At 40.7% G+C, this 23,831-nt stretch overlaps 1 protein-coding gene across 1 annotated transcript; it reads right to left on the bottom strand.

The window, feature by feature from the left end:
• Positions 1-6,624: 6,624 nt before the first annotated feature.
• LOC130488873 (protocadherin alpha-5-like) lies at positions 6,625-14,433 on the bottom strand. The gene is made up of 2 exons (XM_056862547.1): positions 12,079-14,433; positions 6,625-6,657 (listed from the first exon to the last, which is right to left on the bottom strand). The coding sequence occupies exons 1-2, from the start codon at positions 14,431-14,433 to the stop codon at positions 6,655-6,657; spliced, it is 2,358 nt and encodes a 785-aa protein (XP_056718525.1). The 3' UTR covers positions 6,625-6,654.
• Positions 14,434-23,831: the final 9,398 nt, after the last annotated feature.

Below are 23,831 nucleotides of genomic sequence, written 5' to 3'. Positions count from 1 at the left end.
GCCAAACGTAAACATGAAACCAACCAGAGTCCATTCAATAAAATATAAATCCCTTTCTTTAAAGGTGTAAAGAATCCAGTGAAGTCCTCCGAAATGGTGTTTATTAAATCCTTTGATTGGTTCCAGGAATCTTGTATTCAGTGTCTGTGATCCCTATTGTGACTGCGACAGGCAGAATTTTCAGGGAGGAGCTCTGGATTTTCAGTCTTCCTTAAATATTTCCTTAGGCAGCAGTGACCCCTTGTGACTGAATTTGGAAACTGAAGATCAAACTGCTCACATTTTACTGACCACATTCCTATAACCCTTTGCTTGTCCATTTGATTTTATAAACTTTGATTGTCAAGTGAAGTTCTTAGCACCCACTGTTTTTTGCTCATGGGGTGCTTCATCCATGTACAACACTGGCTATTATGCACTCAGCAACTTGAGTCTGAATTTATGAACTAATGTTCTGGAAAATTGTTGCATGGGGTGCAACACGTAGCCATGTCCTGATGTCTTATCATTTAATTCAATGGTCACAAGGAGGGGGAAGGGTGAGTGACAGACATTATGCACAGGCACAGACGCACTCCTTATACTGAGCAGAAATTAATCTAGTTTCAAATACCTTCCCTGCCATGAATTCCACAACAAACTGATGGCCAATCAGACAAACAGTGCTTCGTAGTGGTATTTTTTGCAGTGTTACTGTGGGAAGATGAGTGCATTTTAAATTCTTCAGATTGAAATAAATATGGCCCTTCAGTTGCAGCGAATGTGTGGGAAAGAAGTGTTCACTGGCTCCGGAAGCCCTGGGATCAGATAGATACTGTATCTGCTTGGACTTATTCCATCCCCTTCAGTGAATGTCCTCTCTCTGTATGTGTCTCTCTGTCTCTGTCTCTCTCTCTCTCTTAGCAGTCCAGTAACCTTTGTAACTAGGAGAAGCTGCTTAATATTGTCTTCTCCAGCTGTCTATCCACTAAAAATTGCTCCTTAGTTGCCTTCCCATACATGAGGAAACAGATACTCCCCATATCTTTTCTCCAGGGGTGACAAAGTAGCTTGTGGAGAGCAGCATTGCACAAACAAACACAGGAGGCAAAAGTGAAAATCTGACACACACACCCTGTGTGCCCCTCTGCTCAAAGTTACTGCCTCCTGTGGCTTCTTTTCAATTGTTTAAGGATGGTGAAGGGTTAACCCTTCAAGAAGCCTTAGAGAGGTATCCTTACCCTTAGCCCACAGACTCTGTGGCTAGGGGCAGAGGAAGTGGCACACCTCCCTCAAGCATCATGAAGGCTTGGCAAGGAGGAACTTGAGCCTTATGTATGTGCCAACTCAAGGAATGGAGCCAGGGTGGCCTCGACCATAAATTCAGGGAAGCGCACACAAGATGGGGCCTGACTCTTCTGCATGTCTCCATTTGCCCGTACTGCAAATGGGTTTGGAATGGAGTTTGGCCTGTGGCCATCACAGATCCCCTTTGATCAATGAGAATAAATAACAGAATAAACTCGGCCCATTTTATTAACCAACTGATGAGTCAGCTCTCTTTATGCCGCATCTGTAGGCAAAGGGAAAATCTGACGCACCCACCCTGTGGGTCCCTCTGCTCAAACTCACTACATCCAGTGGCAGCTTTTTCATTTTTTAAAAAATAAGCATTTAGGGCTCTCCATGCATCTCCCGTGAAATGTGTAGTTTAGTACTTGGGAAATAAGTATTTATGCAGAAAACACACGAAAAGTACCATGAAGCTGACATCACTTGGGGTGATGGATATTTGCCAGGGGACAGATAATGTCTGCACACTTACAGAACATCCAGGGGCACATGAAGAAGTCAGCAAGAATTGTCCTCTCGCTTCGGATCAGTACACGGAGTGGCTTTGAACTAGCATTATAAAGATGCGCAAATATCTTTGAACCCTGTTTTTTATAACTAGTTAATTCAACAGACAGCCTTCATGCTGATATGGCAAAGGATTTTGTTTTAATTCTTTAACCAAGTACTAATACTAGCATGAAAAAACCTCTAGCATTCTACTGGTTCCTTTTGGAAAGCTGTATGATTATAATATCACGGTTGTTCGCTTGCTTGTCTGATCTATGGCTGAGCCTACCATAAAGTCCACAACAACTGTTGATAACTATCAGAAAAGAATAATATAACATTTCAAAGTGCACACAAAGGCCAATGTTACTTTTATATATAATTAAGTCCCTTTGACTTTCTCCATCTGGGCTGACTATACCCCCTGGTGTAGTGGTTAGAGAGTTTGACTAGTATCTGGCAGCCCCAGTTTCAAATCCCCACTCGAAGGTTACTGGGTGACCTTAGTCCAATCATTCTCTCCCAGCCTAACCTACCTCACAGGATTGTTGTTGCAAGGATAAAAAGGGGAAGAGGAGAAAGATGTTGTAAGTCACTTTGGGCTTCCACTGTGGGGAGAAAAGCAGGATGTGGTGGAAAGTGCTGTCAAGCCACAGCTGCCTCATGGAGACCCCATAGGGTTTTCAAGGCAAGAAACATTTGGAGGTGGTGGTTTGCCATTGCCTGCCTCTGCCTGGGCTGAGAGTTCTGAGAGAACTTTGACTGGCCCAAGGTCACCCAGCAGGCTTCATGTGGTAGAGTGAGGAATCAAACCTGATAAGTTCTGGAACTGACTTATTAATTAATACTGCTACTATTTAGAGCAGTGGTTCCCAACCTTTTTTTGACCAGGGACCACTAGGACTTTTTTGTTCAGTGCAGGGACCCCAAGGTTCAAAATAAAAATTCCGAGAATTTGAAAATAAACTTTAATCATAACTGTTAGTTAAACATTAAGCTTAGAATAATATTTGAATATATATATTTTATAATAGAGAACTTTAATTGAAAATATTAATTTATTATGGGTTTATAACTTTGTTTCGTGGACCTTAATTTAGTTCTCGCGGACCCCTGGGGGTCCACTGACCCCTGGTTGGGAACCAGTGATTTAGAGGGATAGGATCGTTGATTATGGCTTATTGAAAATAAAGTGAGTCACACACACGCACAAAAGAAGCAAAGTCATTTGTCTTAGTAAAAACAATCTTTACTGTCTAAACTCAAGAGGGTGGGGTTTCACTGGGAATAAAACAAATAATCCTTTCTACATTCTAAGTTTCCTAACCTTACCAGAAGCCTCTGGCAGGTGCTAAGCTTACACTTGAGTAGGCATTCTTAAAGGACAAGATTGCCTCTCCATCCTTCTAGGCTGGCATCGAAACTCGAACTGGATACTGCTTTCACTTCCAAACAAAGGATGTAAGAGCAGTAAATATGCAGATTGTTTGTGTACGTGACAAGCAAACACGTCCGCAATGGATACTCTGCTGACCACTGGTTAATTAACATTAACCCTTGACTGTCTGACATGCAACAAAAGCTCGCCACTTAATACCCAACAATCCCCTTTTCGAGGTTCTGTTACATTCAGACATGCAAACACAATGCATCACGTAAATATTCAAACTGTTGTCTAGGCAGTGGCTTTGTCAGAATGTCAGCCACCATCTCTTTACTTTCACAGTACTTCACCTTTACAAGTCCTCTTTCTTGTCTGTCCTTCACTGAGTCCATCTTGAGTCGAAGAAGTTTTCTTCCTTTCTTAGAGTTCTCGCCTCTCAGTAGCGCTATGCATGCTTGATTGTCCTCAAACATTGTAGCAGGTGTTAGTCCATCTATTCCAAAGTCGCGTAGCAGTTCTCTTCTAGTTCTATACATGCGTTTTTGGCTGCTATGCATTCAGCTTCCGTTGAAGATGTTGCTACAATTTGCTGTTTTTGGCTGGTCCAGGAGATCAGGTTTTCTCCAAAGTAGAACAAGTATCGCTTGTAGATTTGCTGTCTGTTCTGTCACCACCTAAATTAGCATCCATGTATCCTGCCAGTTTCAGTTCAGCATTTGGAGTTATCTTCAACTTCAAATCGATAGTTTTCTTTAAGTATTGTGTGAGATGTTTAATTGCATTCCAATCATGTTCTACAGGTGTGCTGGTCCTTCTGCTTAGGATTCCAACTGCTGCACTTATGTCCGGTCTACTAACATTGCTCAAGTATAGAAGTTTTCCAATAGCTTCCCTGTATTTGTGATTGTTAGGCAATAGTTCACCTCCGTCTAGATCCACATATGAAGGGTCGAGTGGAGTGTTCTTGGTTTTGCACTCCTTCAGGTTCAAGAATTGTAGAAATTCCAGTGTTTTGTTCCTTTGACTGATTGAAAATCCATTGTCTTGGTTTCTTTCAATCTCCACTCCAAGATAATTCTTTACTTGTCCAAGTAGTTTCACTTCTACTGTTTCATTCAGTTTGTCTGCAATTTGCTTTGCAGCTGTTTCAGTATCACAACATATAACAATGTCGTCCACAAATGTCAGAAAGTATTCCCATCAATCATCCATTTTCCTTCTGAATAAACATTTTTCTATGTTTCCTTGTGTGAAGCCTTCAAGTACTTGAAGGGCTGTCATATAGAGAGGATGGTGGCGAGTTGTTTTCTGTTGCCCAAGAAGGTCAGACCAGAACCAATGGGTTGAAATTAAATCAAAAGAGCTTCCACCTAGGCATTAGGAAGAATTTGCTAACAGTTAGAGGGGTTCCTCAATGGAACAAGGTTCCTCGGGAGGTGGTAAGCTCTCCTTCCCTGGAGGTTTTTAAGAAAAGGTTATATGACCATTTGTCAGCAATGCTGATTCTATGACCTTAAGCAGATCATGAGAGGGAAGGCATCTTGGCCATCTTCTGGGCCTGGAGTAGGGGTCACTAGGCATGTGGGGGTGGGGAGGTAGTTGTGAATTTCCTGCATTGTGCAGGGGGTTGGTGGTCCCTTCCAACACTATGATTCTTTGATTCTAAATGGATCCTTGGCTGATCAATATACAACAACATCATCCTCACATAAATTCTGCTTAAAATGATGATTTTTGTCATGTCAGTCTGTTCTTAATAGGACTGCCCTCCACCATAAACAGAAGGTTCTCAGCTTCAGGAAACTACTTGATCCAGGGCTAGATTGAGGTCATTATCTGCTTTGGATTTTGGTATGCTATTGCTGCTATTTTACTTTATTATCTGCTCTGAGTTTTTGTTGTATTTGTTTGGGTGCAGGAGCTATTCATGTTTTATCATGGTCTGGATTTGTTTTTGCCTGCTGATGTTGAATATTTTTGCTTGATGTGCTTTAAACTGGTTTGAGTCTGCTGGTCTCATTGCCTGAATGAATATGAATAAACAGCATTCATTCGCCTAACATATGTATTCCTAAAAGAATGTGCTGATTATAATAATTATGGAAAATTTCCACACATGCTCATCAAACGCTTTTTCTGCATCAAAAAAATATTGTTTGGTTCCTTGGGTTGGATCCTAAAACTCCATTACACCAGCAGCAAAGTCTTCTGTCAATGCAAGAAACCTTCTGCCTATGGAACACAGTTCTTCCTCTACAACAAAGTTTCCAGTACTGGAGGAATGCTGCTTGTGCCAGTGGAAGACACCACCATTATCTGAAAAGACCATGCAGTCTTAATTGGATCAACTCTGTCCCCAGCAGCATGGACACCTCTCTCCATTGTACTTCCTTTTTCTTCAAGTTGCTTTCCCCCTTCATACTTGCTGTTTGCCTCACTGAGGCCAGTGGTCAATCATTATCTTCACCTCCAAATGAACTGCAACATCATTCAATATGTAGTTCAAACTGTACCCATTTGGTGCATGTAAAACTAGCATCTAGCTCATCACTCACTTGATGCCATACTCTCTCTTCAGAAGAATATTTTACATAATCTCCACATCAAACAGCAAGAGGAATCTGGTTACTTACATTGTTCCTCCTATTTGAATTGAAAATGGAAACATCCTCAGCAGCTACTACATTTTTTATATCAATTTGTTAATTCAATCCTACATTCTTTGCAGGCTTGTATATTGCATTAGCTGATTCAACTGAAATAATGTGACTCCATGTCCATCTCTGGCAGAACATGCGTGTTCAACAGAGAAACACTGGTTTTGATTATGGGCTTGATGTCCAAGTGTTTTCTTCTTTCTCTCATTTTGTTGGTAGGATTTCTCTTAGATCTTCTACCTTGCCCAACTTGTGAACAAAGTATTGGAATACTTCTGTTTGGAAGGACAATGTAAAAACTGGATGTCTTCTTTGTTTATAAAAGAATGGTGCCAACAATGATGCTGGATTAGACTTTTGGGACACTGTAGTGCTGGATGAACACAACATTCCCATTTCTTCGGTTGTAATAAATGGATCCTCACTATGCAGACAGGTTATACAGGATGTATTTCTTAAAAGCAGATGGATCAAGAGGCCAGTATGTGCAGGAAGCATAGGTTGAAATGTAAGTAAGTAAAATTCATACTAACCAAGAAAACCGCTCACTAGTTGTGCTAAATTAATTAACACACATAATGTGCGGGGAATTCCAGCTGTCACAACAGTTGATAACTAACACCAAGGCTTTATAGGTTATGAGTAATCACTGCTTTTAATATCCTTTTATGTTGCTGGATTGTCACATCCATTTTAAACTGTGTTTTGTTCTGTGTTTTTATAGAAATTGTTGTGGTTATTGTTGTGAGATGCTTTGAATGCCTTTATGACAGAAAGGCAGGATCAACTAAATTACTTGGACAGAAAATTAAAGAAAAAAATATGCTGCTATGTGCTGAAAAGGCGGTTGACAGAGCTGAATGTGGATAGTTGAACAAAGTATTGGAATACTTCTATTTGGAAGGTCAATGTAAAAACTGGATCTCTTCAATGTATGACAGCCTGATAACTGGGGTATCCATAAAGAGTCACTTCTCAGATGCATTTTATCTATCATGGGGCATGGGGCAACCATCAAGGCTGCCTATATTCTCATTTATTTTCTGTTATTACTGAACCATTGGCAATAGCTATCTAACATAACACTAATGTTCATGGAGTTCAGCATGGAAAATATACATCTAAAGTTTGTCTTTATGCAGATGATATTATGCTCACTTGAACTAAACCATCAATTGGTGAAGTGATGCAACTTTTGAGCTCTTTAACATTGATTTCCTGCAATGAGCAACTGTCTGATGTAGTACTCCTGGAAACCAGGTCATTATTTGAGGTATCAGTTAGCTGCAGTCACATAATTTGACAAATCATATGTGAGATTTAAAGCTTTTGTTGCTGAATTTGGATGAATACCCTTGGCGTGCATAAGGAAGTAGGAGAAAGAGATAAATTGTCCTATAACAAATGATGAATGAACCTAGTTACAGGAAGAAGTATTTTTTGGACTAATGCCAAGGGATTTGAGGGAAACCTTTTTCAGAGCGCTCTGTCACTGGTTGCATATGTTAGCCTGTATAAACAAATTTTACAACAAAGACGATTACATGGAACAAGCAATGACAGATGCCCCAGCTGGAATCAGAAAAGGAAGAGTAACAAGAGATCATATTGCACATTAAAATTGGTAATTGGAACATTCCAAACAATTTCAAAATGTGACCATTTATGTGACCTTTGTGTTTTTATGTTGTGTACGAGAGACCTGTTAAGTTTTTTTATCATTGTGGTTTCATTTATATTGTTTTTATTTTGATAATATTTTATTTATATTGCAGGCTGCCTTCAGTTCTGCAAGGGAGAAAGACAACTAATAAATATTTTAAATAATAATGATAATGTCAGTGTGTTTTATAGATTACAGTAAAGCTTTCAACTCTGTGGATCATGAAATGCTATGAATGGTTTTAAAAGAAATGGTCATGGCACAACATGTGATTGCTTGAATGCACAACCTGTACTCTGGACAAGAAGCTACTGTAAGGACAAAATATGAAGGAACAGATCAGTTTCTAATTGGCAAAGATGTTGAACAAGGATATATTTTTCTCCCTATCTGTTCAGTCTATATGCAGAACATATCATACGGAAAACTGGATTAGATTTAGATGAAAGTGGAGTGAAATTGGTGAAAGGAACATAAAAAAATTGAGATATGCACATCATACCATCTAGCAGAAAATAGCAAAGACTTGAAACTACTACTGATGAAGTCTAAAGGAAAAACTGCCAAACAGGATTACAGGTGAATACCAAGAAGACACAATTAGTGACTACTGAGAAATTACACAACTTTAAGAGTGACTATGAAGTAACTGAAAGTAATTGTTCAAGATTTTCTATTCCTTGGCTCAATCATCAACAAAAGGGAGACTGCAACTAAGAAATCACGAGAATGAGACTTGGGAGGCCAGCCATGAATTGTTCTGTTGGAGGAGAGTTTGACGTATACTGTGGACCACCAAAAAGAGAAATAAATCGGTTCAAGATCAAATCAAGCCTGAATTCTCAGTAGAAGCTAAAATGAAGGCAAATGTACCTTGATCAAATCATCAGAAGCCAAGACTCAATGGAAAAGACAATAATGCTAGGAAAAGTTGAAGACAGTAGGAAAAGAGGAAAACCTCACATTAGATGAATTGACTCATTAACGGAAGCCATAACATTTCGTTTGCAGGACCTGAGCAAGAATGTTAATAATAGGACAAGTTCTAATGTATTTAATGATAACACGTTATTAAACAGGCAAGTGTTTCTAGCAACTGTACACTTCTATAATATATTAAAAAGTTAAAAATTTATATGTATCCATATAATTAAAATTCTCTTTTAAAATTCAAAAGATGCTTCTATAGCATCATGAAATACTGCATGCGCAAAAGGGAGTTGGGTGCACAATTCCTATCTGGTCCTAAAGGTGGGTCTGTACTGCACACACAATGCCATTTAAAGAAAGAAGGAAAACGTCATTTGGGGGGAATGCATTGGTGCTGCATCCAGTCTCTGCACATACACATCACCTGATAATCTGCACACTTCTGGCTTCCTGTCTTGTTAGATGAGGATCACTTACAGCACACTACAGAAATTCTTGGAGAGGAGCCTACATTTATTTTCAGTGAGCCATCTTTGATGCCTCGGTCCTAAACATACTTATTTAGAAAGAAGATCCACTAATACAAACATCTTCTGGAATTTAGACTTTAGGATCACAGATGAAGGCAAGAACAGTGTTCCAAGGGAACAGAAGACTAGGAGTATGGTTCCATTTGTTCTACAAAACCCTAAGCAACTCAAAAATTTACACAGATAAAATATCACCTTCACAAAAATATCAAGTACTTACACACACACTGAACAATGCCCTTTCAGTCCACTTTGACGATTGGTTGCAAATGGGTTTTGCCATTTCACAAAGTAAAATCCAGTTGCAAACTGGATTGAAAGTACATTATTCAGCATGTGTGAAAGTCTGTATTTACAGTGATTCACTCACATAAAATATTAGCCAGTGTGGTATAGTGGTTAAACTGTGGGACCAAAATCTGGAAGACTAAAGTTCAAATCCCAACTCTCCTGGGTAACTTTGGGCCAGCCTATCCTACCTCACAGGGTTGTTGTGAGAATAAAATACAAGAGAGGAGAACAATGTAAGACACTGTGGGTCGCCACTGGGAAGAAAGACAGGATATAACCCTAACTCCTTTCCCTCGGCCCCAGTCCTACACCTCTAAAATATTCTCACTGGAGGTCCACCAAGTATCATAAGAATATATTTAACTTCTTAATTTAAGCACCTATACATCAGCCATCAACCAGAGATAGATTAGATTTTGAGAAATGCAGAGATTTCATTATCAAACCCCATGCTACTCAATACACATTTCCGGAACCAATAGCATAATTTGCCTCAGTATTTTCATGCCAAAAGGAATAACAGTATTGATTTTAACTGTTTCAGGATGTGACTCACCTCTCCACATGAATTTGGAACCTGATCCTTCCATTTCCCTCATTTGATGAAAAGACAGGAACATTGGACTGAGAACCACAAGGTCACTTTTGACTCCAGCATTCCCACTCACTTCTGCCAGGATGTAGCTGTGGCGATTGGAATACGACTAGCTGCCCTCTTCACTTTTCTCCTGATATGTGGAATTAGAGCAGTACTAAATAACTTCTCAGAGAGTTTTGCTATCTGCTACCCCAATACCAAACTCATTTATTTGGACGTAAGTTCCCCAACATTAGCAGGACTTCCAAATAAATGTGTTGAGACTCAAGGATAACGCTCTGAAGCATTACAAAGATGACAGGAAGGTCCTTATCCCAGAGAAATCCTCATATGAGAACAGAACCCATTAACTCAGAACGGTCTACGGTATACAAGTACCACTGCCATAAAAAAAGATGGTATAATTTCAGAAATTGCTTATCATATTAAAAAACATGCAGTCTAATCCTAAGTATATTCACTCCTAACTAAGTCACACTTGGGATTTCTTCCTAGCAATGGAGACTAGAAATTTACAATTGAAATGATACTTTATAATAGAAGGAACTTAACATGTTCACCTCTGTTATTGTCCACATTCCAGTTAATGTAAGCAAGCTTATAGTTACACTATAGTGACCGATCAGTTATACCTTCCCATGGAGACCCAGGGGAGACCCTGGGAAGAAGAGTTGGTTTTTACATGCTGACATTCGCTACCTTTTAAGAAGAATCAAACCGGCTTACAATCTCCTTTCCTTCCTCTCCCCACAACAGACACCTTGTGAGATAGGCGGAACTGAAAGAGTTCAGAGAGAACTGTGACTAGCCCAAGGTTACCCAGCTGACTTCATGTGTAGGTATGGGGAAAACAACCCAGTTCACCAGATTAGAGTGGGAAATCAAACCTGGTTCTCCAGACTAGAGTCCGCCGCTCATATGGAGGAGTGGGGAATCAAACCTGGTCCTCCAGATTAGAGTCCACCAACAGAGGATCTCCAACAAAGACTTGCCAGCATTTTCACTAAACTCCAGTTCCAAGGATTCTTGGAAGAATTTTACCAGATATATACATTTGTATTGAAAGAATCCCTTGAATCGTGGTAATACTCTTCAAGTGAAAACACTGTGTAAATTTACTGTTTTATAATGGAAACGTACATTGGGTTGGTGTGAAAGACCGCCTCTAGTTCAGCCTTCCAGGTGTCACAACAAATCCCTCTCTACAGAGGGAATAAGAAGATACTCAGCAGCATCAGCCAACAAGAGGCTGTGGAAGGAGGGAGGAGAGTTGGCTGGAAGGAAAGTGTCACAGCCTCAGACAGGGCTTGGGGAAGACCTCAGACATCTATAATTTAGGTACATAGGGCTCAGGGGCCTATAGAGAGCCAGGAACAGAACAAATATCCTGTGTTTCCTCAGGGAAATAATGGGTTAGTGATATGAAGGATTTGAGGGAAACATTCAAAGAAACAAGCTAATACTGTGTCAAGATTCTGAGATTCTTCGGTTTAGTGAGAAGTTCCAACAAAAAGCCTTCTTCCCCAGTCACCCACAAGAACAGTGCATAATTTATGTAAACCCATGTGTGAAATTATAACTTTACTGGAGCAGAACATCTACGCTCACCTTGTAACATTCCTTGACTTATCCGTTCAACCATTAAGTATAAGACCTTCTCACAAAGAGACAATAAATTGTGTGTGTGTTGTGAAAAGTAGTTGTTGGTATGAATCACTTCAGAAGTAAAACAAATTACCTCAGATTCCTATTCTATCTCCCCAGATTTCTGTAATACCAGCAAGTAGTCCAGCAGTTATTTGTTACCATTGCCTTACTGACCACTTGCAACCCACGCCATAACCAAATACAATTTGATGTGTGAACAGCGAACTGAGGAAAGTGTCACAGTTGGACCCTACCATTTTGTTGAATCAAACCTGCATATTCCTATTGTGTAAATATGCTTCCATTGACGGAAAGAACAGCTTTTTACCTCAGAGGAATGGGTCTTGCAACAGAGGAATGTGTGGGCATCAATGAAACAAAATGGTAAGATCCATCACATTACTTGCTACTCTATTTACTCAAAATGGATAATTACTGACACTAAGCCTAACTAAAATACTTTCTAGTTCAGTAGTTATTTACTAAAAGAAGTTCTTATTCAGAGTCACAGATATTGCATAATGCCTGCCAGGAGTAAATCGTAATTAATTACTAACCGTTGTGCAGAGCAAGTCCTGCTGTTTTCCATTCTCAGCACAAGCAGGAATGTTGGGGCTGAAGACCATGAGGTCGCTTTTGCCTCCAGGCTCCCCACTCACCCCTGCCAGGATGTGGCTGTGGCGATTGGAATACGACCAGCTGCCCACTTCACTGGCACACACCAGCGTGGCTGTGCCAGGGCCGTACACCATTGCTTCCTTGGCCTGGCTCTGGCATCGTAGCGCCACATACACGAGGATCACCAGCAGGAATAAGCTGGACACTGAGCAGATGGCGATGATCAGGTAGAGATTGGCGGTGTCAGCCAGGGGCTTTGCGTTTCCTGCTGTCCTGGGAAGTCGGGCATCACTTTTGATGGCCTGGGTATTTGCCACCAAAGACACACTCAGAGTGGCCGTGGCTGAGAGTGGAGGCTTGCCATGGTCCCTCACCAGAACTAGCAGATTCTGGCTGCTCCCACCCTCGACCTCATCCAGGATGCGCGTGGTGCTGATTTCACCGCTGTACAGTCCTACTCGCCAAGGACCACTGTTTGCTTCATGCAGTTCATAGCGAAGCCAGGCATTGTATCCTGAGTCAGCATCCAGGGCACGGATCTTGCCCAACATGTGTCCAGAAGGTGCGGGGATTACTAGCAAAGCAGGAGGCTCCTCCACTGGCTGTGACACTACAGGTGCGTTGTCATTCTCATCCACCACAAACACTTGCACTGTCACGTTGCCACACAAGGAGGGCAGTCCGGCATCCTTGGCCCTCACCTGGAACTCCAGCAGCTTCACCTCCTCATAATCCAAGGGCTGCAGGGCATACAGCTTCCCACTCTCTGAATGCACCGAGATGTAGCTCGACAGCGGCCACAGTTTCTCATCCAGCCAATAGCTGACCAAGGCGTTCTCGGCCACATCTGGGTCCGAGGCAGACACTGTGAAGATGTGAGCCCCAGGTGGGTTGTTCTCCTTCACGAAGACAGTGTAGGAGGGCTGTGCAAAAGTGGGTGTGTTGTCGTTCACATCACTGATTGGCACCAACAGGCTGCTGCTAGCGGACAGTGGGGGGTCCCCTTGGTCTTGGACCTTCACAATCAGCCCATACTCAGCTACCTGCTCACGATCTAAGGGCTCGGAGAGTACCAGCGAGTAATAATTCTTGAAGGTGGCCGTCAGCTTGAATGGGAACTTGGGGGGCCACAAAGAGCAATTTATTTTCCCATTGGCTCCAGAGTCTCTATCTGAGACACTGATCAAGGCCACCACTGTGCCAGGTGAAGCGTCCTCTGGAACTGGCACAGACAAGGATGACATGGACACCTCTGGCACATTGTCATTCACATCCAGCACCTCAATGACCACTTGGCAATGCCCAGACAATGAAGGGTTGCCTTTATCTTTTGCTACAATCTGTAGATCAAATACATTAATATCTTCAAAATCCACATTGCCATTTACTTTGATTTCCCCGGTGTTGGAATTTATGCTAAAAATCTTTTGAAAATTTGTTGGTACGTGGATACTAAAAGAATAAGAGATGTCTTTATTAATTCCTTCATCTAAATCAGTAGCATTGAGTGCAATAACCAGAGTTCCAGCAGATGCATTTTCTACCAATTTCACCATGTAAACTGACTGGTTAAAGACAGGGGGGTTGTCATTCGTATCCAGCACATTGATGACCAGCTGGACTGTGCCAGTGAGCTGTCGCTGGCCCCCATCAGTAGCTGTGAGTAATAATCGATGCACAGAGGTCATCTCCCTATCCAATGGCTTCTTTAAAACTAATGCTAAAGGTTTGTTGCGTTCATCTGTTTTGTGCTCTACAGTGAAGTATTCATTGGAACTGAGCTTGTAGGTCAGCAAAGCATTAGTGCCAATGTCCAAATCGGAGGCTCCTTCTAATGGGAATTGAGTACCAGGTACAGTTATCAGTTCTGCTATGCTCAGGGTTTGCTCACTTGCAGAGAAAATGGGAGCATTGTCATTTATGTCCCTGATCTCCACCTCTACATGGAAGATCCTCAGAGGTTTATCCACAATCACCTCCAAGTGAATTGTACAAATAAGGTTCTTGGCACACAGCTCCTCCCTGTCTATCCTGGAATTAACAAACAGAATCCCATTCTGCACATTTACCTCCAAATAATCCTTGTGGTCTTTGGAAACCATCCGGAACATCCGAGGCACCAGCTCGCTCACCTCCAGCCCCAGATCCTGGGCGATGCGGCCCACAAAAGTGCCATGCTGGGATTCCTCCGGCACGGAATAATGGAGCTGGCCGCTCCCCATTTCCCAGGCTGTGTGGAATAAAACCAGCTGCAGCAGCCGCCTCATCAAGCAATCTGCCTTCCAAGCAACCATGCCAAACGTAAACATGAAACCAACCAGAGTCCATTCAATAAAATATAAATCCCTTTCTTTAAAGGTGTAAAGAATCCAGTGAAGTCCTCCGAAATGGTGTTTATTAAATCCTTTGATTGGTTCCAGGAATCTTGTATTCAGTGTCTGTGATCCCTATTGTGACTGCGACAGGCAGAATTTTCAGGGAGGAGCTCTGGATTTTCAGTCTTCCTTAAATATTTCCTTAGGCAGCAGTGACCCCTTGTGACTGAATTTGGAAACTGAAGATCAAACTGCTCACATTTTACTGACCACATTCCTATAACCCTTTGCTTGTCCATTTGATTTTATAAACTTTGATTGTCAAGTGAAGTTCTTAGCACCCACTGTTTTTTGCTCATGGGGTGCTTCATCCATGTACAACACTGGCTATTATGCACTCAGCAACTTGAGTCTGAATTTATGAACTAATGTTCTGGAAAATTGTTGCATGGGGTGCAACACGTAGCCATGTCCTGATGTCTTATCATTTAATTCAATGGTCACAAGGAGGGGGAAGGGTGAGTGACAGACATTATGCACAGGCACAGACGCACTCCTTATACTGAGCAGAAATTAATCTAGTTTCAAATACCTTCCCTGCCATGAATTCCACAACAAACTGATGGCCAATCAGACAAACAGTGCTTCGTAGTGGTATTTTTTGCAGTGTTACTGTGGGAAGATGAGTGCATTTTAAATTCTTCAGATTGAAATAAATATGGCCCTTCAGTTGCAGCGAATGTGTGGGAAAGAAGTGTTCACTGGCTCCGGAAGCCCTGGGATCAGATAGATACTGTATCTGCTTGGACTTATTCCATCCCCTTCAGTGAATGTCCTCTCTCTGTATGTGTCTCTCTGTCTCTGTCTCTCTCTCTCTCTTAGCAGTCCAGTAACCTTTGTAACTAGGAGAAGCTGCTTAATATTGTCTTCTCCAGCTGTCTATCCACTAAAAATTGCTCCTTAGTTGCCTTCCCATACATGAGGAAACAGATACTCCCCATATCTTTTCTCCAGGGGTGACAAAGTAGCTTGTGGAGAGCAGCATTGCACAAACAAACACAGGAGGCAAAAGTGAAAATCTGACACACACACCCTGTGTGCCCCTCTGCTCAAAGTTACTGCCTCCTGTGGCTTCTTTTCAATTGTTTAAGGATGGTGAAGGGTTAACCCTTCAAGAAGCCTTAGAGAGGTATCCTTACCCTTAGCCCACAGACTCTGTGGCTAGGGGCAGAGGAAGTGGCACACCTCCCTCAAGCATCATGAAGGCTTGGCAAGGAGGAACTTGAGCCTTATGTATGTGCCAACTCAAGGAATGGAGCCAGGGTGGCCTCGACCATAAATTCAGGGAAGCGCACACAAGATGGGGCCTGACTCTTCTGCATGTCTCCATTTGCCCGTACTGCAAATGGGTTTGGAATGGAGTTTGGCCTGTGGCCATCACAGATCCCCTTTGATCAATGAGAATAAATAACAGAATAAACTCGGCCCATTTTATTAACCAACTGATGAGTCAGCTCTCTTTATGCCGCATCTGTAGGCAAAGGGAAAATCTGACGCACCCACCCTGTGGGTCCCTCTGCTCAAACTCACTACATCCAGTGGCAGCTTTTTCATTTTTAAAAAAATAAGCATTTAGGGCTCTCCATGCATCTCCCGTGAAATGTGTAGTTTAGTACTTGGGAAATAAGTATTTATGCAGAAAACACACGAAAAGTACCATGAAGCTGACATCACTTGGGGTGATGGATATTTGCCAGGGGACAGATAATGTCTGCACACTTACAGAACATCCAGGGGCACATGAAGAAGTCAGCAAGAATTGTCCTCTCGCTTCGGATCAGTACACGGAGTGGCTTTGAACTAGCATTATAAAGATGCGCAAATATCTTTGAACCCTGTTTTTTATAACTAGTTAATTCAACAGACAGCCTTCATGCTGATATGGCAAAGGATTTTGTTTTAATTCTTTAACCAAGTACTAATACTAGCATGAAAAAACCTCTAGCATTCTACTGGTTCCTTTTGGAAAGCTGTATGATTATAATATCACGGTTGTTCGCTTGCTTGTCTGATCTATGGCTGAGCCTACCATAAAGTCCACAACAACTGTTGATAACTATCAGAAAAGAATAATATAACATTTCAAAGTGCACACAAAGGCCAATGTTACTTTTATATATAATTAAGTCCCTTTGACTTTCTCCATCTGGGCTGACTATACCCCCTGGTGTAGTGGTTAGAGAGTTTGACTAGTATCTGGCAGCCCCAGTTTCAAATCCCCACTCGAAGGTTACTGGGTGACCTTAGTCCAATCATTCTCTCCCAGCCTAACCTACCTCACAGGATTGTTGTTGCAAGGATAAAAAGGGGAAGAGGAGAAAGATGTTGTAAGTCACTTTGGGCTTCCACTGTGGGGAGAAAAGCAGGATGTGGTGGAAAGTGCTGTCAAGCCACAGCTGCCTCATGGAGACCCCATAGGGTTTTCAAGGCAAGAAACATTTGGAGGTGGTGGTTTGCCATTGCCTGCCTCTGCCTGGGCTGAGAGTTCTGAGAGAACTTTGACTGGCCCAAGGTCACCCAGCAGGCTTCATGTGGTAGAGTGAGGAATCAAACCTGATAAGTTCTGGAACTGACTTATTAATTAATACTGCTACTATTTAGAGCAGTGGTTCCCAACCTTTTTTTGACCAGGGACCACTAGGACTTTTTTGTTCAGTGCAGGGACCCCAAGGTTCAAAATAAAAATTCCGAGAATTTGAAAATAAACTTTAATCATAACTGTTAGTTAAACATTAAGCTTAGAATAATATTTGAATATATATATTTTATAATAGAGAACTTTAATTGAAAATATTAATTTATTATGGGTTTATAACTTTGTTTCGTGGACCTTAATTTAGTTCTCGCGGACCCCTGGGGGTCCACTGACCCCTGGTTGGGAACCAGTGATTTAGAGGGATAGGATCGTTGATTATGGCTTATTGAAAATAAAGTGAGTCACACACACGCACAAAAGAAGCAAAGTCATTTGTCTTAGTAAAAACAATCTTTACTGTCTAAACTCAAGAGGGTGGGGTTTCACTGGGAATAAAACAAATAATCCTTTCTACATTCTAAGTTTCCTAACCTTACCAGAAGCCTCTGGCAGGTGCTAAGCTTACACTTGAGTAGGCATTCTTAAAGGACAAGATTGCCTCTCCATCCTTCTAGGCTGGCATCGAAACTCGAACTGGATACTGCTTTCACTTCCAAACAAAGGATGTAAGAGCAGTAAATATGCAGATTGTTTGTGTACGTGACAAGCAAACACGTCCGCAATGGATACTCTGCTGACCACTGGTTAATTAACATTAACCCTTGACTGTCTGACATGCAACAAAAGCTCGCCACTTAATACCCAACAATCCCCTTTTCGAGGTTCTGTTACATTCAGACATGCAAACACAATGCATCACGTAAATATTCAAACTGTTGTCTAGGCAGTGGCTTTGTCAGAATGTCAGCCACCATCTCTTTACTTTCACAGTACTTCACCTTTACAAGTCCTCTTTCTTGTCTGTCCTTCACTGAGTCCATCTTGAGTCGAAGAAGTTTTCTTCCTTTCTTAGAGTTCTCGCCTCTCAGTAGCGCTATGCATGCTTGATTGTCCTCAAACATTGTAGCAGGTGTTAGTCCATCTATTCCAAAGTCGCGTAGCAGTTCTCTTCTAGTTCTATACATGCGTTTTTGGCTGCTATGCATTCAGCTTCCGTTGAAGATGTTGCTACAATTTGCTGTTTTTGGCTGGTCCAGGAGATCAGGTTTTCTCCAAAGTAGAACAAGTATCGCTTGTAGATTTGCTGTCTGTTCTGTCACCACCTAAATTAGCATCCATGTATCCTGCCAGTTTCAGTTCAGCATTTGGAGTTATCTTCAACTTCAAATCGATAGTTTTCTTTAAGTATTGTGTGAGATGTTTAATTGCATTCCAATCATGTTCTACAGGTGTGCTGGTCCTTCTGCTTAGGATTCCAACTGCTGCACTTATGTCCGGTCTACTAACATTGCTCAAGTATAGAAGTTTTCCAATAGCTTCCCTGTATTTGTGATTGTTAGGCAATAGTTCACCTCCGTCTAGATCCACATATGAAGGGTCGAGTGGAGTGTTCTTGGTTTTGCACTCCTTCAGGTTCAAGAATTGTAGAAATTCCAGTGTTTTGTTCCTTTGACTGATTGAAAATCCATTGTCTTGGTTTCTTTCAATCTCCACTCCAAGATAATTCTTTACTTGTCCAAGTAGTTTCACTTCTACTGTTTCATTCAGTTTGTCTGCAATTTGCTTTGCAGCTGTTTCAGTATCACAACATATAACAATGTCGTCCACAAATGTCAGAAAGTATTCCCATCAATCATCCATTTTCCTTCTGAATAAACATTTTTCTATGTTTCCTTGTGTGAAGCCTTCAAGTACTTGAAGGGCTGTCATATAGAGAGGATGGTGGCGAGTTGTTTTCTGTTGCCCAAGAAGGTCAGACCAGAACCAATGGGTTGAAATTAAATCAAAAGAGCTTCCACCTAGGCATTAGGAAGAATTTGCTAACAGTTAGAGGGGTTCCTCAATGGAACAAGGTTCCTCGGGAGGTGGTAAGCTCTCCTTCCCTGGAGGTTTTTAAGAAAAGGTTATATGACCATTTGTCAGCAATGCTGATTCTATGACCTTAAGCAGATCATGAGAGGGAAGGCATCTTGGCCATCTTCTGGGCCTGGAGTAGGGGTCACTAGGCATGTGGGGGTGGGGAGGTAGTTGTGAATTTCCTGCATTGTGCAGGGGGTTGGTGGTCCCTTCCAACACTATGATTCTTTGATTCTAAATGGATCCTTGGCTGATCAATATACAACAACATCATCCTCACATAAATTCTGCTTAAAATGATGATTTTTGTCATGTCAGTCTGTTCTTAATAGGACTGCCCTCCACCATAAACAGAAGGTTCTCAGCTTCAGGAAACTACTTGATCCAGGGCTAGATTGAGGTCATTATCTGCTTTGGATTTTGGTATGCTATTGCTGCTATTTTACTTTATTATCTGCTCTGAGTTTTTGTTGTATTTGTTTGGGTGCAGGAGCTATTCATGTTTTATCATGGTCTGGATTTGTTTTTGCCTGCTGATGTTGAATATTTTTGCTTGATGTGCTTTAAACTGGTTTGAGTCTGCTGGTCTCATTGCCTGAATGAATATGAATAAACAGCATTCATTCGCCTAACATATGTATTCCTAAAAGAATGTGCTGATTATAATAATTATGGAAAATTTCCACACATGCTCATCAAACGCTTTTTCTGCATCAAAAAAATATTGTTTGGTTCCTTGGGTTGGATCCTAAAACTCCATTACACCAGCAGCAAAGTCTTCTGTCAATGCAAGAAACCTTCTGCCTATGGAACACAGTTCTTCCTCTACAACAAAGTTTCCAGTACTGGAGGAATGCTGCTTGTGCCAGTGGAAGACACCACCATTATCTGAAAAGACCATGCAGTCTTAATTGGATCAACTCTGTCCCCAGCAGCATGGACACCTCTCTCCATTGTACTTCCTTTTTCTTCAAGTTGCTTTCCCCCTTCATACTTGCTGTTTGCCTCACTGAGGCCAGTGGTCAATCATTATCTTCACCTCCAAATGAACTGCAACATCATTCAATATGTAGTTCAAACTGTACCCATTTGGTGCATGTAAAACTAGCATCTAGCTCATCACTCACTTGATGCCATACTCTCTCTTCAGAAGAATATTTTACATAATCTCCACATCAAACAGCAAGAGGAATCTGGTTACTTACATTGTTCCTCCTATTTGAATTGAAAATGGAAACATCCTCAGCAGCTACTACATTTTTTATATCAATTTGTTAATTCAATCCTACATTCTTTGCAGGCTTGTATATTGCATTAGCTGATTCAACTGAAATAATGTGACTCCATGTCCATCTCTGGCAGAACATGCGTGTTCAACAGAGAAACACTGGTTTTGATTATGGGCTTGATGTCCAAGTGTTTTCTTCTTTCTCTCATTTTGTTGGTAGGATTTCTCTTAGATCTTCTACCTTGCCCAACTTGTGAACAAAGTATTGGAATACTTCTGTTTGGAAGGACAATGTAAAAACTGGATGTCTTCTTTGTTTATAAAAGAATGGTGCCAACAATGATGCTGGATTAGACTTTTGGGACACTGTAGTGCTGGATGAACACAACATTCCCATTTCTTCGGTTGTAATAAATGGATCCTCACTATGCAGACAGGTTATACAGGATGTATTTCTTAAAAGCAGATGGATCAAGAGGCCAGTATGTGCAGGAAGCATAGGTTGAAATGTAAGTAAGTAAAATTCATACTAACCAAGAAAACCGCTCACTAGTTGTGCTAAATTAATTAACACACATAATGTGCGGGGAATTCCAGCTGTCACAACAGTTGATAACTAACACCAAGGCTTTATAGGTTATGAGTAATCACTGCTTTTAATATCCTTTTATGTTGCTGGATTGTCACATCCATTTTAAACTGTGTTTTGTTCTGTGTTTTTATAGAAATTGTTGTGGTTATTGTTGTGAGATGCTTTGAATGCCTTTATGACAGAAAGGCAGGATCAACTAAATTACTTGGACAGAAAATTAAAGAAAAAAATATGCTGCTATGTGCTGAAAAGGCGGTTGACAGAGCTGAATGTGGATAGTTGAACAAAGTATTGGAATACTTCTATTTGGAAGGTCAATGTAAAAACTGGATCTCTTCAATGTATGACAGCCTGATAACTGGGGTATCCATAAAGAGTCACTTCTCAGATGCATTTTATCTATCATGGGGCATGGGGCAACCATCAAGGCTGCCTATATTCTCATTTATTTTCTGTTATTACTGAACCATTGGCAATAGCTATCTAACATAACACTAATGTTCATGGAGTTCAGCATGGAAAATATACATCTAAAGTTTGTCTTTATGCAGATGATATTATGCTCACTTGAACTAAACCATCAATTGGTGAAGTGATGCAACTTTTGAGCTCTTTAACATTGATTTCCTGCAATGAGCAACTGTCTGATGTAGTACTCCTGGAAACCAGGTCATTATTTGAGGTATCAGTTAGCTGCAGTCACATAATTTGACAAATCATATGTGAGATTTAAAGCTTTTGTTGCTGAATTTGGATGAATACCCTTGGCGTGCATAAGGAAGTAGGAGAAAGAGATAAATTGTCCTATAACAAATGATGAATGAACCTAGTTACAGGAAGAAGTATTTTTTGGACTAATGCCAAGGGATTTGAGGGAAACCTTTTTCAGAGCGCTCTGTCACTGGTTGCATATGTTAGCCTGTATAAACAAATTTTACAACAAAGACGATTACATGGAACAAGCAATGACAGATGCCCCAGCTGGAATCAGAAAAGGAAGAGTAACAAGAGATCATATTGCACATTAAAATTGGTAATTGGAACATTCCAAACAATTTCAAAATGTGACCATTTATGTGACCTTTGTGTTTTTATGTTGTGTACGAGAGACCTGTTAAGTTTTTTTATCATTGTGGTTTCATTTATATTGTTTTTATTTTGATAATATTTTATTTATATTGCAGGCTGCCTTCAGTTCTGCAAGGGAGAAAGACAACTAATAAATATTTTAAATAATAATGATAATGTCAGTGTGTTTTATAGATTACAGTAAAGCTTTCAACTCTGTGGATCATGAAATGCTATGAATGGTTTTAAAAGAAATGGTCATGGCACAACATGTGATTGCTTGAATGCACAACCTGTACTCTGGACAAGAAGCTACTGTAAGGACAAAATATGAAGGAACAGATCAGTTTCTAATTGGCAAAGATGTTGAACAAGGATATATTTTTCTCCCTATCTGTTCAGTCTATATGCAGAACATATCATACGGAAAACTGGATTAGATTTAGATGAAAGTGGAGTGAAATTGGTGAAAGGAACATAAAAAAATTGAGATATGCACATCATACCATCTAGCAGAAAATAGCAAAGACTTGAAACTACTACTGATGAAGTCTAAAGGAAAAACTGCCAAACAGGATTACAGGTGAATACCAAGAAGACACAATTAGTGACTACTGAGAAATTACACAACTTTAAGAGTGACTATGAAGTAACTGAAAGTAATTGTTCAAGATTTTCTATTCCTTGGCTCAATCATCAACAAAAGGGAGACTGCAACTAAGAAATCACGAGAATGAGACTTGGGAGGCCAGCCATGAATTGTTCTGTTGGAGGAGAGTTTGACGTATACTGTGGACCACCAAAAAGAGAAATAAATCGGTTCAAGATCAAATCAAGCCTGAATTCTCAGTAGAAGCTAAAATGAAGGCAAATGTACCTTGATCAAATCATCAGAAGCCAAGACTCAATGGAAAAGACAATAATGCTAGGAAAAGTTGAAGACAGTAGGAAAAGAGGAAAACCTCACATTAGATGAATTGACTCATTAACGGAAGCCATAACATTTCGTTTGCAGGACCTGAGCAAGAATGTTAATAATAGGACAAGTTCTAATGTATTTAATGATAACACGTTATTAAACAGGCAAGTGTTTCTAGCAACTGTACACTTCTATAATATATTAAAAAGTTAAAAATTTATATGTATCCATATAATTAAAATTCTCTTTTAAAATTCAAAAGATGCTTCTATAGCATCATGAAATACTGCATGCGCAAAAGGGAGTTGGGTGCACAATTCCTATCTGGTCCTAAAGGTGGGTCTGTACTGCACACACAATGCCATTTAAAGAAAGAAGGAAAACGTCATTTGGGGGGAATGCATTGGTGCTGCATCCAGTCTCTGCACATACACATCACCTGATAATCTGCACACTTCTGGCTTCCTGTCTTGTTAGATGAGGATCACTTACAGCACACTACAGAAATTCTTGGAGAGGAGCCTACATTTATTTTCAGTGAGCCATCTTTGATGCCTCGGTCCTAAACATACTTATTTAGAAAGAAGATCCACTAATACAAACATCTTCTGGAATTTAGACTTTAGGATCACAGATGAAGGCAAGAACAGTGTTCCAAGGGAACAGAAGACTAGGAGTATGGTTCCATTTGTTCTACAAAACCCTAAGCAACTCAAAAATTTACACAGATAAAATATCACCTTCACAAAAATATCAAGTACTTACACACACACTGAACAATGCCCTTTCAGTCCACTTTGACGATTGGTTGCAAATGGGTTTTGCCATTTCACAAAGTAAAATCCAGTTGCAAACTGGATTGAAAGTACATTATTCAGCATGTGTGAAAGTCTGTATTTACAGTGATTCACTCACATAAAATATTAGCCAGTGTGGTATAGTGGTTAAACTGTGGGAC

This window comes from Euleptes europaea, chromosome 17 (assembly GCF_029931775.1).
Source record: "Euleptes europaea isolate rEulEur1 chromosome 17, rEulEur1.hap1, whole genome shotgun sequence".
Taxonomy (NCBI): domain Eukaryota; kingdom Metazoa; phylum Chordata; class Lepidosauria; order Squamata; family Sphaerodactylidae; genus Euleptes; species Euleptes europaea.
The sequence above is the reverse complement of the archived record's forward strand: the minus strand, read 5'-3'. Positions and strand labels throughout refer to the sequence as shown.

Bases quoted from the DNA above. Each gene is read 5' to 3' on its own strand.
- LOC130488873 (XM_056862547.1), bottom strand. From the start codon at position 14,433: ATGGTTGCTTGGAAGGCAGATTGCTTGATGAGGCGGCTGCTGCAGCTG.